The sequence below is a fragment of the Lingula anatina genome, chromosome 2 (assembly GCF_051362555.1).
Source record: "Lingula anatina isolate TDL-2025a chromosome 2, LinAna3.0, whole genome shotgun sequence".
Taxonomy (NCBI): Eukaryota; Metazoa; Brachiopoda; class Lingulata; order Lingulida; family Lingulidae; genus Lingula; species Lingula anatina.
Genome location: NC_141768.1, coordinates 15341613 through 15355728, shown reverse-complemented (window position 1 = coordinate 15355728; position 14116 = coordinate 15341613). Strand labels below are relative to the sequence as shown.

General features: G+C 35.1%; 3 protein-coding genes across 3 annotated transcripts; 2 read left to right on the top strand and 1 right to left on the bottom strand.

The window, feature by feature from the left end:
* The first annotated feature begins 271 nt into the window (after positions 1-271).
* LOC106156767 (progestin and adipoQ receptor family member 3) lies at positions 272-4461 on the top strand. The gene is made up of 7 exons (XM_013532187.2): positions 272-430; positions 840-1134; positions 1598-1760; positions 2092-2244; positions 2522-2719; positions 3274-3364; positions 3557-4461. Exons 2-7 carry the CDS (start codon positions 881-883, stop codon positions 3688-3690), a joined length of 993 nt encoding a protein of 330 aa, XP_013387641.2. The 5' UTR covers positions 272-430; positions 840-880; the 3' UTR covers positions 3691-4461.
* Positions 4462-7082: 2621 nt separating this feature from the next.
* On the top strand, positions 7083-11028 carry LOC106156771 (uncharacterized). The gene is made up of 3 exons (XM_013532190.2): positions 7083-7834; positions 9610-9841; positions 10455-11028. The coding sequence occupies exons 1-3, from the start codon at positions 7662-7664 to the stop codon at positions 10593-10595; spliced, it is 546 nt and encodes a 181-aa protein (XP_013387644.1). The 5' UTR covers positions 7083-7661; the 3' UTR covers positions 10596-11028.
* A 395-nt stretch (positions 11029-11423) lies between these two features.
* Positions 11424-13968, bottom strand: LOC106156770 (beta-1,4-galactosyltransferase galt-1). Its single transcript, XM_013532189.2, has 2 exons — positions 12977-13968; positions 11424-12658 (listed from the first exon to the last, which is right to left on the bottom strand). The coding sequence occupies exons 1-2, from the start codon at positions 13696-13698 to the stop codon at positions 11701-11703; spliced, it is 1680 nt and encodes a 559-aa protein (XP_013387643.2). The 5' UTR covers positions 13699-13968; the 3' UTR covers positions 11424-11700.
* Between the last annotated feature and the right edge of the window lie 148 nt (positions 13969-14116).

Here is a 14116-nt window from a genome sequence, read left to right as displayed (position 1 = left end):
CTGCACCAAAAAGAATGTTACAACAGCAAGAAAATGTAGGTCAAGTTGGGATATCTTAAAAAAAAAAAATACGGGCGTCAGGGGAGTGGTCTTGTTATTATTACCTTAATTATTCCCAATCTAAATATTAAAGCGTTAGGCAGGGTTTTTTAATTTAATATTTGTGATTGATTTCTGACTTTAAAAAAGGCATAACGTTACTGTCAATATATATACAGTGTGTAAAACATAATCCGATGCGTTAAAGATCGTTCTTCGGCCTAATAGAACAGTCCTGATCTGGTGATCCACAACGACGGTCGGATCATCAGATACGTCTCTTCTTGATTATGCGCATTCAACTCTTTTGTAAACGGAGGTTATGTTGGTCAAGGCAACCAAATATAGAAAATTAGGTCTGAAAAATGTCAGTATCTAAAGCAGATAGTTGGTGAGTAGAGCCCTGTACTTTAGGAGGTATATAACTTATGTAACCTGATGTAGGCATATACCCATAATTCATTTGAGTTGTTCAAATGCATTAATGTTTTTGATACTACATGTAGTTCGAGTCAGTGTGCATTTATTGAAAATGAAATTCTTAAAGTTTCAAATAAATGAATGAAATTGAAAATTGTAGGACTGTCAGTACCCTACTGTGGTGTACACTTTAGCATCTTCTCTAGCTTGTCAAGGAATCTAAAATTGTTGTCAGAACGTGTTACAAGAGTTCAAAAGAATTTCATAAAACATGCAACTAAAATATGAACTACATTTTATTCTTGCTTGTTAAACATATGTCTACTATCTTCATGAACAAGCGATGTGACCAACAAAAGCACATCACTTTTCTTTTTCAGATATTAAACTTGAGGAAAGGGAGTTTGCACCTTTTATTATTATGGGGATGCCAGTAGATTATGAAAGTAATCTAAAGAGTAGAAATGTTTCACAAAGTTCAAGTGGTGCTGACACTGTCTATGTGTTTATGGACATAGAGATAGACCGTGGCTGCCAGGCAGCTGTATGCACATCTATTGGGAAAGAAGACATACAACTATATAAATACAACGAAGTTCCAGAATTTCTGCAAGGAAATCCATATGTCAGGGATGGTTACAGAGCATTTCTCTCATCCAATGCCTGTATAAAAAGGTACATGCAATTGGATGGTGCTACTTACTAGTAATGTAATAGTTAAACTGACATGAAAAGTCAACAAAGAGATTAACCAAACTTTGCATCAATATGATCTGGTTCAATTGGTAAACATTTCATAATTATGAAGCAATTTCATTTGCTCAAATATTTTGTTGTTTCACAAACACAGACCAAACATTGATACAGCTCAGAGAAAATGCATTGATTTATTATTTTCTTTGAGGTAATCAAATATATCTTTTAATATAAAATAATGGTTGAAGGCTATAAATACAACATCATGTTTATTAGGTGCTTTTAAAGTTATATTATCAAGAATGAAATTTTGCATTGTTGATGTGCATTTTTCAGTATGGATATTTTATTTATTTATTTATTTATTTATTTATTTATATAAATTTTTTTTGGTACTGATAAATGGGATTGGTCTTAACTTTGCTTTTTGCTTCCCTTCCAGTTTATTTGTTTGGAATAATGAAACCATCAATATCTGGTCACACCTCATTGGATTTGTGATATTTTGTTTGTGCACCCTGGTGGACAACATTGTCATGATACCTCATTACAGTGGAGGCTTCTCTGATCATCTCATTGTTACTGCAGGTCTTTTGTGTTATCAGGTAAGAATCATTTACTGTAGTTGTCTCAGAAAACACAGACACATAAACTGATTTTCATTATTATAATAATACTCAAAAATTAAAGTACTTTTTTAACACTACCACAGATTATTGAGGATAGATTTCAAGTTAAATTTTGCTCAGTTTCACAAATTTACTGTCAGATACCTGTTCAGTTGAACCACAACACCAACTTTCAGAACTTTGTGGTACCCAGGATTTGGCATCTAACTAAGGGATCCCAGAATGACTCTGATAAAAATTTGACCCACTATCAAGCACATATCAAGTAGGTGGTCCCTGCCTCTCAGAAACTCTAGTTTATTTCCAGTTTTGTATGCTGTGCTCTGCTGGGTACCATATCTTCAACTGCCATTCAGAGAGAGCCAGTAAACGCTGGTTAATGACAGACCTGGCTGGGATCTCTGTGGGACTGATTGGCTGCTACTTACCTGCAGTGCACTATGCTTTTTACTGTCTGTCTGTAAGTATTGTATGGGGGAGGGGTTTGTATAGTGTGTGTAGTTGTGTAGTTGTCCTTACTTCTCTGGCTTCAACTCTTGGTACTGCAGATGTTATTCAATGTGAAGCTCCTAATTGTTCACAAATAAGTATATAACTACATCGCAGTGACAGTGATAACGATGGATAAAAGACTACCATATATTATGATGCAAAAATCTTCATTTATATTTAAGTCATGTAGAGAAGGGGTATGGTTTTGCATTAGAAATGTGACAAGTCTCTGTTTTGAATTACAGATATGGCGAGACATTTACCTTTTTACAGTGGCAATCTTATCAGCAGCAGTATTATTTACACAGCTTCACCCTCGCTCATTCTCTCCACACTGGTGGACAAAAAGGTTAATATTGTACTGTTGTCTAGCTGCTTATGGAATTATTCCTACCATCCACTGGATATATCTGAGTGGTGGATGGGAAGAAGAGATGGTTCAGGTAAATATTTCTCTAAGACTTTAAGCATGCATCAGTATTTCCTGATCAGAACAAAATTTGTTTTATTATTATTCAAGGGACAAATTATTTTTGATAATTTTTATTTTATTATTATATTTACTTTTATGCTAGTTGGTCTGAGCCATAAAATAGATAATTTGTACTAATGTTTTCAAAGGGTGATAAATGCTTTTCATTGAAGGAAATCATTACTGATGCTAGCATAGTAGTAGTACAAGTAGTAGTAGTAGTTGTAAAAGAATGAGAATAAGATTATTTATCATTCTTTATTAATATTAGCTATGTTTTTAAAAACTTAAAATACAAGTGGTAAATGTCTTCTGATTTTGCAAGTAGGTAGAATTATGGACACTGGGTAGTTTGAATTAACTGAATACTTAGGATAATCATTATAGGTTAGAATATCTGAGCTTTCCTTAAGTAATATACATAATTTCATAGGTAAAATTTGTGCTTAACATTTATGTCCCACTATAATTTGTTGCCAGATTTCATTTATTATATTTTGGTTTTGATTTTCATTTTACTTGCAGATGTTTATACCAAAAGTGGTAATTATGTACTTTTTTGGAATGTCGGCACTCGGCTTTTACTTGACAAAGTTTCCTGAAAGATATTTTCCAGGTAAGTTTTTATAACAATTCAGTGCCACAAAATAATCAGTGATCTTACTTAAGTTCTTTTATGAAACTGTCCTGATATTTGGAAAATATATAGGTAGAGATGTTGTATGATTAATCAGAGATATTTTGTTGTAACTATTTTCAAATTATTGAACGTTAAACTAACTCATGCATTTTTTCTTTTCTTTTCCAGGTAAAGTTGATTACATCGGCTCCAGTCATCAGTGGTGGCATGTTATTGTAGTAGCAGCTTTCTTTTATTGGCATGCTGCCGGGAGCGAGATCTTTATATACAGGATACAGCATGCTCCTCATATGTGCAGTTAACCAATATTATCAGCCTTGAACTGTGATAAAATAACAAGAAACACAGGTTTAAGCATTGGTTTGCATATGTTAAATTAAAGAATGTGAGTGTTATAATTTGAATAGTAGAGAAATACCACTCCTATGAAACCTGTGCAAATGACTGGCGAACTGTACCATTGTTATTAGACAGCATTATAAAACTTGACTTATTTCAGTTTTACATTTTTGAATAAGTAGAAGTCAACAAAATTGAAATTTGTGTAATATGTTTCTCAATTGAATGTTCAATGAATAATTTTATGAGAGCTAGTCACATATTAGAGCTAATGTTGACATTTTATGATTTTCTTAGTTTTCATATGCTTATCCATCTCTCATTAGATAGACTTCCTGTTAGACTGGTTTCTAACAGTTTTGCTCCTGACCAAAACACTAATTTACATTCCCAATCACTGTTAAGACAACAGATATTAGCTGTTGATTGTTTAAACTCAGGTTTTGTGATTATCACATTTTTTGTATTACCATTATCCAAGTTTTTGATTTGTTTTTAAAACATTTGTTTGAGAACAGGTGCTGTTTGTATCTGCATCCATTATGCAGTCATTTATATAGTGTTTATGAGATTATAGAATGATTATTAAGCCTACTCAATTTTTTTTAAATGTAGCATTGTACCTGAAATAACATGAATTATCAAAATATAATTGTAGGCATTTTGTGTCCAAACATGTTTTAGCATTATCATATAAAATAAATTCTTAGAATTTCTTTCAAAATCTCAGTTTTCAATGTAAAAATAAACATTGAACATTGTTTTGATTCTTTAAATCTCCTTTTCAACAATGTAGAACTGCTTAAAATGTGCAATTTCAAAATCCCCCCCCAAGGAAAAAAAGAAGTAAGTCATGCATACCTTTAATGTAAAATTGTACCTTCAGGTCTTGGATATAAAAAGTAAACACGGCATTATTCTTATGGCATCCTATCTTTGTACCAGTCTTTTAAGATTAAAATCCCAAAAGTGACGTGGTCAATTGCCCAAGCTCTGTTTCTGCTGCCTCCTTGCTGGTACTCGTGATATTCAAATCCCAAATATTTGAAACCAGTTAAAACTTCAGTCTCTTAATGTTGTTAGATCTAATGATGTTGTAGAATTTAAAAGAATTGCGGTAGAGAGGGGGCATGACGTGACTCTACAGTTTTGAAGTTAACGAACGGGCTGTTTCGTTTCTCCTGGTTTGCAATATTTCAGACTATAACATCATAGCCCTTGGATACAGTACAGTTACCGACCGCACCCACCTTCAGCAGTGTAAGACCTGCTTTATGTCATAAAATTTGACAAAATTCTGAGCACCATTTATCTGTTAAAATAACTGAAGGCTTTTATCAGCATGATGTTCACGTTTGAATTACTAAACTTTGCATTACATTACTTTACTGGCTATATACCACAACAATATTACCACGGTGCAGCCCACAGGGGCGCTTTTTAGGATTTCCTGAATATAAATAGAATATGAAATATCAATGCAATGGAAATTGATTGCAAAAAATGAATATGAATGAAATAAGGTAGGAGGCAGGCTTCTTGGCTTCAATTCCATTTAATTTCTCCTTTTTTTTTCGCAAACTTGGTCGTGTCTATTTATTTTTCTCTGGCACCATGTTGCACAGCATTGCTTTCCACAGCACAGCTAACACATTTCAAATAATCGCATACCACTATCTCTGAATTTTCCAGCATAGAAGGCATATGTGCCAGAACGCGAAATTTTTGAAGAAAAAAAAAGTTTCCTCCTGGACTTGTCTATGGAAATAATACTTGTTTCAAGCTTCTTATCACCAAAAATGAAGATATCCAGAAATGTTGCAATCTCTGCCAGATTTCCGACGTATGACTTTTGTCTATTGTCTCAGAAAGAAAATTATTGTCTCAAAATACTTCGTGGATCGTGAAAACATTTTTGATACTTTCCCCTTTAAGGTCAATATTATTGACTTCCTATTTCTTCATACATCCTGGTGCGTTTGATCCGTTAGTTGGTCTTTCGTGTTCAAAATAGTAAAGGTACATGTATGTCATCTACCGCTATCCTCAACTTCTGTTGATGTGGAATTTTGATTTCTTTCTTTCTTTTCGTAAAACGAAATTCAAAAGGTTTTAGAATGACAGTACAGTACAGTATGTTATCCCTATGATAGTTACACATGTATCAGTCGAAAAATGCGCTTCATTTTGACACTGTTCAAAGTCACTCTTGTGCATAACACTTCATAAGTAATAAAGCAAAAAAAAAAAGTTCGGGACTAAGCACAATGGCGAAATTATTTTAATGGCCAATGTTGAATTCATTTATTTACAACACTAGTACTGTATCAAAACTTGTTTCCCAAGTTGATTTTTGTTAGGAGACAATCTTTTGAATGAACAAATAATCTAATGAGTGAATGTATGGGTTGGATTTGTTGTACTGAAAGCATGCAGCATGTTTCTTTCTTTCTTTCTTTCTTTCTTTCTTTCTTTCTTTCTTTCTTTCTTTCTTTTTTCTGCTTCTTCTTCTTATCTATATCCATTTATTTTGTGGAAGGGACGAGTAGGCCCTACATATAGATGAATCCGTTAAAGTGTTTTGGAAAGGGGTAATGGGGCGGGTCACTCAGCACCCCACTCCTTACATACATAAATGCATTGTGTCATGTACTTCACATACCCTTAGACATTTTAGTTATTGTACCACTGGTTTATGGCTTGGTTGCACTATGGATTGAGCAGGCCTACTTCTCTCGCTGTTTCTAATTGATGTGATCCCATACAAAATTTCATTTCCAGGTTTAAGTGGTTGCCTGTCTTTTCGTGGTGATTGAGACAACAACCTTGATCTGCCGGCCATTTAATACTTACCCTGAAATCATATTTCAGTCACAATAACACCTAAGAGGTGACATTTGCTGTTAACTGCAGGTGGTAAAAGATTGGCGTGTTAGTTTTTTGAGTTATTTGAGAAAGAGAGAGACAGAGAGTTAATTGCCAAGGATACAATAGTGGTAAAAAAATACCAATTAATATGCACCAGTGAAGACATTGCGAATTAATATATATACAATGTATACGTTAATGTGATTGTATATCGATCATCCGATGAAAAAATTCACTGCCAACAGAATAGATAGTTCTCACTTTTCGACTTCTAGCATAATCACATACATACAAACATGTAATCTCGTAAGACATGAAATTGTAAACTAAAATATTTTCATAAGATGGAAAAGCTGAAGCTATGAGCTGTAATGGATCCTAAATAAAGGACATGGGTATTTTCTTAACGTGTCAGAAATCAATGCTAGTACAATGATCACAGACGTCATAGCCAAACACATCCTCCGAACAATGCATTGACCATATAGCAACACGGCAAACGAGCCCGACACACATGCGTCTAGAAACGCAAATATTGGGACGGCATTCTTAAATACAGACTAAATACCCTAAACGTTCAGTCGATGTAAACAACTGTTCAATTGACCGTGGTGTTGACAGTATATTTGGTAACCATATTGATATTTATTGGCAGTATGGAAAAGTGGGGATGCAGTGAGCTGCACTGTTTGCCGCCCATTGTCAGATAACCTGAGTAGTAGAGACGGTAGTCAAGGCAGTGTTGTTGGCAAACTTTAATGGACTTAAAGACTATTTCTTTAAAGGAACGTCTTGTGAGATTGACGAAGCGATTTTATGACAAGACTGTTCGTGCTTACTTTTTTTTTGCATTTTGTTCATTGGTTTGTGAGCACGGTTTTTGAGGCAACACACAGATAGTCTTTCATTCCACAACAAGAATATTCATCGATTTCGATCTGTTTCGAACTAATTGACAGGACTTGAGTTCAATCAAAGCAATTGCTTGTGTGTGGCACGGCATTAGCGAAGGGCTTACTAAGTAGTTCAGTCACATTCAGTCTTCCAAGCAGTAGATCAGGACCACATGGGTTGTTCGTCTTCCAGCGACGGAGGCTTGGATAATCACTATGACGAGCCTCCACGGAAGGTGGACCCTCGACTCCCCTATACCACCTATCGCCAAGTGTTTAATTTAAAGAATTCATGGAAAGCTATCAACAGGAAGTTAGAAGACACTGCAAAGGACAACTTAATGCGGTGAGTGAGGTTGCAGTCAGCGGTCGCTATTGATCGGTTTATAGTATGCAGTAAAGTCGGGTTACGTGCATCCCTATAGGTAAACTCATCTATTTTGATAGGGTCCTCCCGGAAATCAAGTCTTTACTTGAAATAACGGGAGAATTATTATTAGAGACTGTCTGGAAGATGGCAGAGATACCAACTAGCATCCAATTTTCCAAAATCAAAACAATCCAGTTCATTCTTCTTCCGCGTGCAACATTCAAAGGATACTAATATTTTGACTGTGTGACAACAAGTCAATCAATCTCGACAAACTTGGTTACGGATAGAGACCGTAGACGTTTTGGTATTGCAAATGAGCCCAAATTTAACTAGTGCATGGAATTGTTCCTTGCACTAGTTAAATTTGTCTCAGTTGGGTCATTAAGATGGTTGTATTATTTAGTTGGTATATTTCAATGTAGAAGATAAAGACAATTTACTAATTTACGTTTAGAGTATATGTCATAAAACAAGTACAGAATATATGTAAGAGGCTAATTATTTTCATTCGTAATGGTGTGTGGCGGTAAAACAACTCTAATATCGGGTTATCCTAATTATCATTATTTATCTTGTCATTTTGGTGGGTCTTAAGAATAATCCGCATATAAAATTTGTCTCACATTTCATCTGATCCGTGTAATATTACCATCATTCAATGTGACTGAGACTAGCGAAAATGTATGTTTCCTAGCGATAATCACGACATCTGTCACTCGACAATCCATCTTTCTCTGATTACGTTTTTACCACTTCATCTGTGCTATTGCTCTTTTGTTTTCATTATGGCGGGTTAATTTAATAAAAAAAATGCGCACCATAGATTCTCTGCCATTTAATAAAAAATGACTGTCAGTTTCACATTTAATTAAAGTACCCACTTAAATTTTTCATTCTCTCATATGACTCTCCTGTCATTTTATTGTACCTTTTGGAATGTGATCTGTAATACCTGTTAGTAAAGCATTGTTTTCACCATGTTAAAATACTTTTCAGTCACCTTTTAATATAATATGGCTGGCATAATATTCCAAACCATGCACGCAAAATATTGTGAGAAAGATGCTTGGAGAAAGGCGTAGATATATAATATTGTAGAATATGAGATTTAGAACATAATACGACGTCATTATAATATTATTTGTTCTAGCACGTTTTTACATAAGCTATTACTTAACAGTTACAAAATACAATAATATGTCACGTGTTAACATTTAACATATTCACGTATTCACTCTGCAAAAAGTCTTTTAGACAATTTATACATTCATAACGATTTTGACGTGATTACATTGTGAATAGGTAAGGTAAACGAAACTATATGCAATAAAATATTAAGACTGATCAAGATGGTAACACTGGGCGACGTAAATGATTAGTTTGCAACGCATCTTATCAGTGAGGGACCTACTCCTATTCCCGTAGGATTGAAGACAAGTAAAGTGATACCCTACCCAACAAATGAATACGTTTAATTCTTCTCTCAAATCACTCGTCACCTATGTGTCCAGAACTCCACCTGGTGCGTTATCTGAAAATAACAGTTAAGGATTACCTTTCTGATGATTAATTAATTGGCTTTTTTGGAAAATGGGATTGTTTTTTTCTCTTGTTGATAAACTAAAACTGACTGAACTAAACCCAGACTCGGTCAACAAATGCATTTTACATCATGCTGTTGCGTGATTTCCCAAATTGCATTATTTAAAAATATTACATTATTTAAAACGCATATGTCATTATTCCAGATTCTTCCGAAAGCATAGGGAGTACCAAGCAATGTTCCCTCAGCTGAAGGATATGGATGAAGAAATTATGCAAACTTCAGACGCTTTCGAGGATCAGTCTTTAAGGATATTTAATATATTCGATGAGGTTATGGAATACATCGACTGCAATGTAGATAACGCCATAGATATACTGCATTCTACTGGAAAACAACATGCTCGAATAGAGGGATTCAAACCAGAAATGTTCTCGGTACTAAGGACACCTTTTTTAATAAGGGTTTATGTTTCATTTTATTTTAATATGGCATTATTGTTTTTTAAATTTTAAATATAGTTGTGATTTTTATTTGATTTTTGCTTCATTGGAATGTGTATTGTGCAACTACTTACATTCCAATTCCAGTATGCATTTGAATGTATGTTCTGTACATATTTAGTCAACATATTCATAAGATATCTATATTTTTAAATTTGTATTTTTCGTGTTCCAAAAACTCACATTTTTAGACTAAAGCGGAACTAAGTACGCCTAGACCCATAACATTTGCACTCATGTTATTTTAAATACCAGAAGTTTTATATCCTTTTTATTTTCTTTTTCTGCCAAATTGTGAGAACACGTAGCGTAATCTCAGGTTGAAAGACACAGAACTCACTTATAGTAACCAAGAAAACTGAAATTATGAATAAATTCAATATTACCAAATGGAATGTCAAAATTCATCAGCAGTTTTTTCTTATTATTATTATTATTATAACTGTCAGTTAGATTCGATTTTTTCTGTCACATTGAGAACAATTTCACTCTTCAGGAATGATGGCGGCCAATCACATTTATCTTATGCCTCTTTTTTTCTTTCCAGGAAATGGAAGAGTCGTTTATGGAAGCCGCAAAAGAAGTACTAGGAGATAGATTCACAGAGTCAGCCGATGATAATCTCAGAAAACTTTACCAATTTTGTATTAAGCACATAAACGCTGGTTATGCAGCCGCTACTCAATAGCACGGTGCGGGTCACCATATGAAATATTGAGTGCATAGCCTAACTATGTAGATAAGTTTGAAGTGAGATGCAAGGGTGACCTAGTATATGTTTCATGGGCGGAAAGAACAATACAGCCATATGCTCTGAGATGATCTTTGATATTTTACCAGATTCATTTTACGATTCAAGTCGACTTAAATGAGTGGCCTGTATCGTTTTAGTAGAGGGTGTTATGCAATGGACTTCTGGAACCTTCAGCTATGGGTTGCTTGTGTGCACTGGATTTCACATTTTAGAATATTGGAAATATGCTTTTTAAAAATGTACATATGGTATATATTTCATCGATGACAAGACTTAACGTGGCGTAATATACAGTAATTCGCCAAATATCTGACATAAAAAAGAATAAATACCGGTAAATCATAATTAAAACTAGTTTAATTTGAAATCTGGTTTTGAACTTTTTTGCTTAGAGTGACATGGCTTGCATTGGGTATTAGACACTAGATATTCTTGTAAGTATTGCTGTCGACTTACTCTGCTGTGATAAAGAAAAAATTCTGAGTGATAAAATTTTACTCTCCGCTCTCTATTTCTCTTTTTTTTTACGCTAACGGGGCTGCAAGAGTGGAAATAAAAGACCCTGAAATTCATTCAGAATCAATGCAATAGCAACACAAAATGCGATAGAGAAGCCTAATAAACAACGTGCATAAGACTAATTTTGTGAGAGGTGAAAGGACAGCTCTTTGCCATGCATTGAATATTGATTCATGTGCACCTTGTATAATGGTAAGAATAAAGTTATTTCGTACACTACTTAATCTCTTTCAATGTAATATTTCATAGAGAGGGGAAGATGAATGCATTTCGATTTTTTTCTACAGTGATAGTTTATAAACGAATTTTTCTGATATGAAACTGCACATGCAAATGAGAAGATTGCTGAATGGCATACTACCAATCAGCATTCTGTTTTTGGAATTGGGCAAATAAAAAGTAAAAAAAAAGTAAAAAAAAAAAAAAACATTCCTTATGAGCAGTCATCTCCTTTTTATGACGGCGTTTTGTAAACGCTGACTGATGCTTACATTCAGAACCCAATTAAAGGGCTTCTAATTTACAATGTCACAGTAGCTCGAGTTTTATTAAAAATTCCATCGATTCTTGAAAGGATGCTTTCCTTGAATTTCAACATGTATGGATCGATTTCCCTTTTCAGCTGTACATTGGAATTTTTAGACACTTGAAAGCGATATTGGTGCAGCAGACCAAGATTACTTGGTACTGTAAAACGCGTCCCATTGTCATTCAATAAAAGAGGCTGATGAAGTCGTATTGCCCAAGCTGACTTCGGTTGCATTATATATTTAAGGGCTAGCGTATCGTTTGGCGCCCCTGATTCCGTCACCATCAGTGTTTTCGGAGCGTACCTGAACATTCGAGAATCTGTCTGAAGAGCTTGCAGAGCCTGTGGTTTTGGAAGCCAGTCCAAGTCAAATAAACGATTTTGAAAAGAATACACAGCGTGTCCCTTCGGGAGAGCTCGGATCATGTCTTTCAGTGAAATGTTCGAGCGTGGCACGATATATTCATCCATGTCTACGAATGCCACGTACCTGAATCGTGCCATGCTCCTGTACAAGCAGTCGGTTGACGAAGCAATTAGTCCACACCTTATAATCCAAGACAAGAAATTAGGGTCATGCCGTTGTGCTATTTTTCGTGAAGAGGGGGGCAGCGACCAGGGGATCACCGAAATCACTCTTCTACTCACGTAGTGCCTGATGATGGGCAAGAAAAGCGATTTATTGTGGGCGTAGTCGTAAATTATGAGATGTTCTGCCCCAAACATCTTATTTACTTCAATAAATTCCACCATCCTGGTGCTACTCTGATATGGTCCATTCATTGGTTTTACACAGATGCCCACATTGTCCTTCTTTTCCGGTTGTTTCGTGGTGTCCACTACCATAAGAATATTGTACGGCATGATGCAGCGTTCCAGGACAATAGATACTGCGTATGGAATCGGGTGTTCTTTGTCGACTTTACAGTTGATGAACAGAGGAAAGTACCTGGAAATCGATGTCATTAGAGTGAACTCTTTTGGAGGACGATTAATATATTTTATAATATTTTGATCAACTTGATTCCATATGATCAACATCTGTCGTGAATTTTTATAGAAGCAGAGCATACATGTATTGCAATTATAATTTTGTGACACCGTCTTCCTAGAAATTTGCAATTAAGAAAAAGAATGGAGGAAACATAGCTACCCTCCTCTCTAGATTTCAATTGTTTTAGAGATTATTTCAGAACTAATATGAGATATTTATCAAATGAACGAAGAGTTTAAAGAATGCTGGCTAATTAAACTGAATACCACTTACATGTGTTCGCATTTTCTGTATAGAAATTTCTTCTCTCCACGAACCACCCGATTGTAAGTAACCCGTGTTTCTGGATCTGTGAACCATAGCTGACAATAGAAAAGTGGTCTCAATCCTGCAGATGTCGAAAATGACAGCACCCGAACCAGACGTGCGTTTTCTCTGTTGTCATAGTAGGCTTGGAAGATGTAGTGTGTTTCATTTACATCTGACGTAATTGGTATTTTGGATTTAGACTTCGATGGTTTTTCGTTGACTTCCTTATGAACTGGAATCCAACCGTCGTAGGGTTTCACATACGACGGTACCTTTGGCAAGTCCGGGCAATCAGACAAGTTAGGGGTGCGGGGTGATTTTGATGTATTTAGTTCCAAATCCATCTTAGACACTGCTTTCATAAAGTTCGGGTCATGGTACAGTACTCTAGGGTTAAAAGTACTGGTCATTATTTCTTCAGCCAATTCTTCATCCATCCGAAGAGCAGCAGGAAGATCGGCTAAATTATACAGAATCGTCTCATTGCCCATAACAACTGCTTCCATCCTCCTCCAGGATTCAGTAAGAATGTTGATGTAATTAAACCACGAGGCATGATAAGCAATTTTAACTGTTTTCAAAGACGCTGTCCTCATCATCATGACCATTATGGAGACACCTCCAATTACTATGAGTAGAAGAAAAAGCCTAAATGGCAGTGAAGGACCTGAAGCACTGCCAGCCATATTTTACGACGAAAATATCAGTTTATCTCGAGCCTGACACACTGGCAGTTTGCTACCAGCAGAAAGACACAATATTAAACTATATTTTACGAGCAACCTGTTGCCACTCCAAAGCTTTAAAATATTAAGATGACAAATGTAATAAAGTCGGGGATTTTCCCGAGATACAGGTAACGTCTGAGCAGAGGGTGCTATGTAATCATATAGGCCTAATAATTTTGATATGCATCTTGCAAGTTGTTTTGGCTATACTTGGGTAAAAATAAATGTTTAAAAAACAAATGAATAGATTTTTTTATTTGAAAGAGAAGAACTGACAGAAAAAAATACCAAAAAGAACGTTGCACCTTCGATTATTTCGACAAAAGTAAATGGTATACATGTACTTCAAAGTGTTTTTGGCAATGACGTAAACACG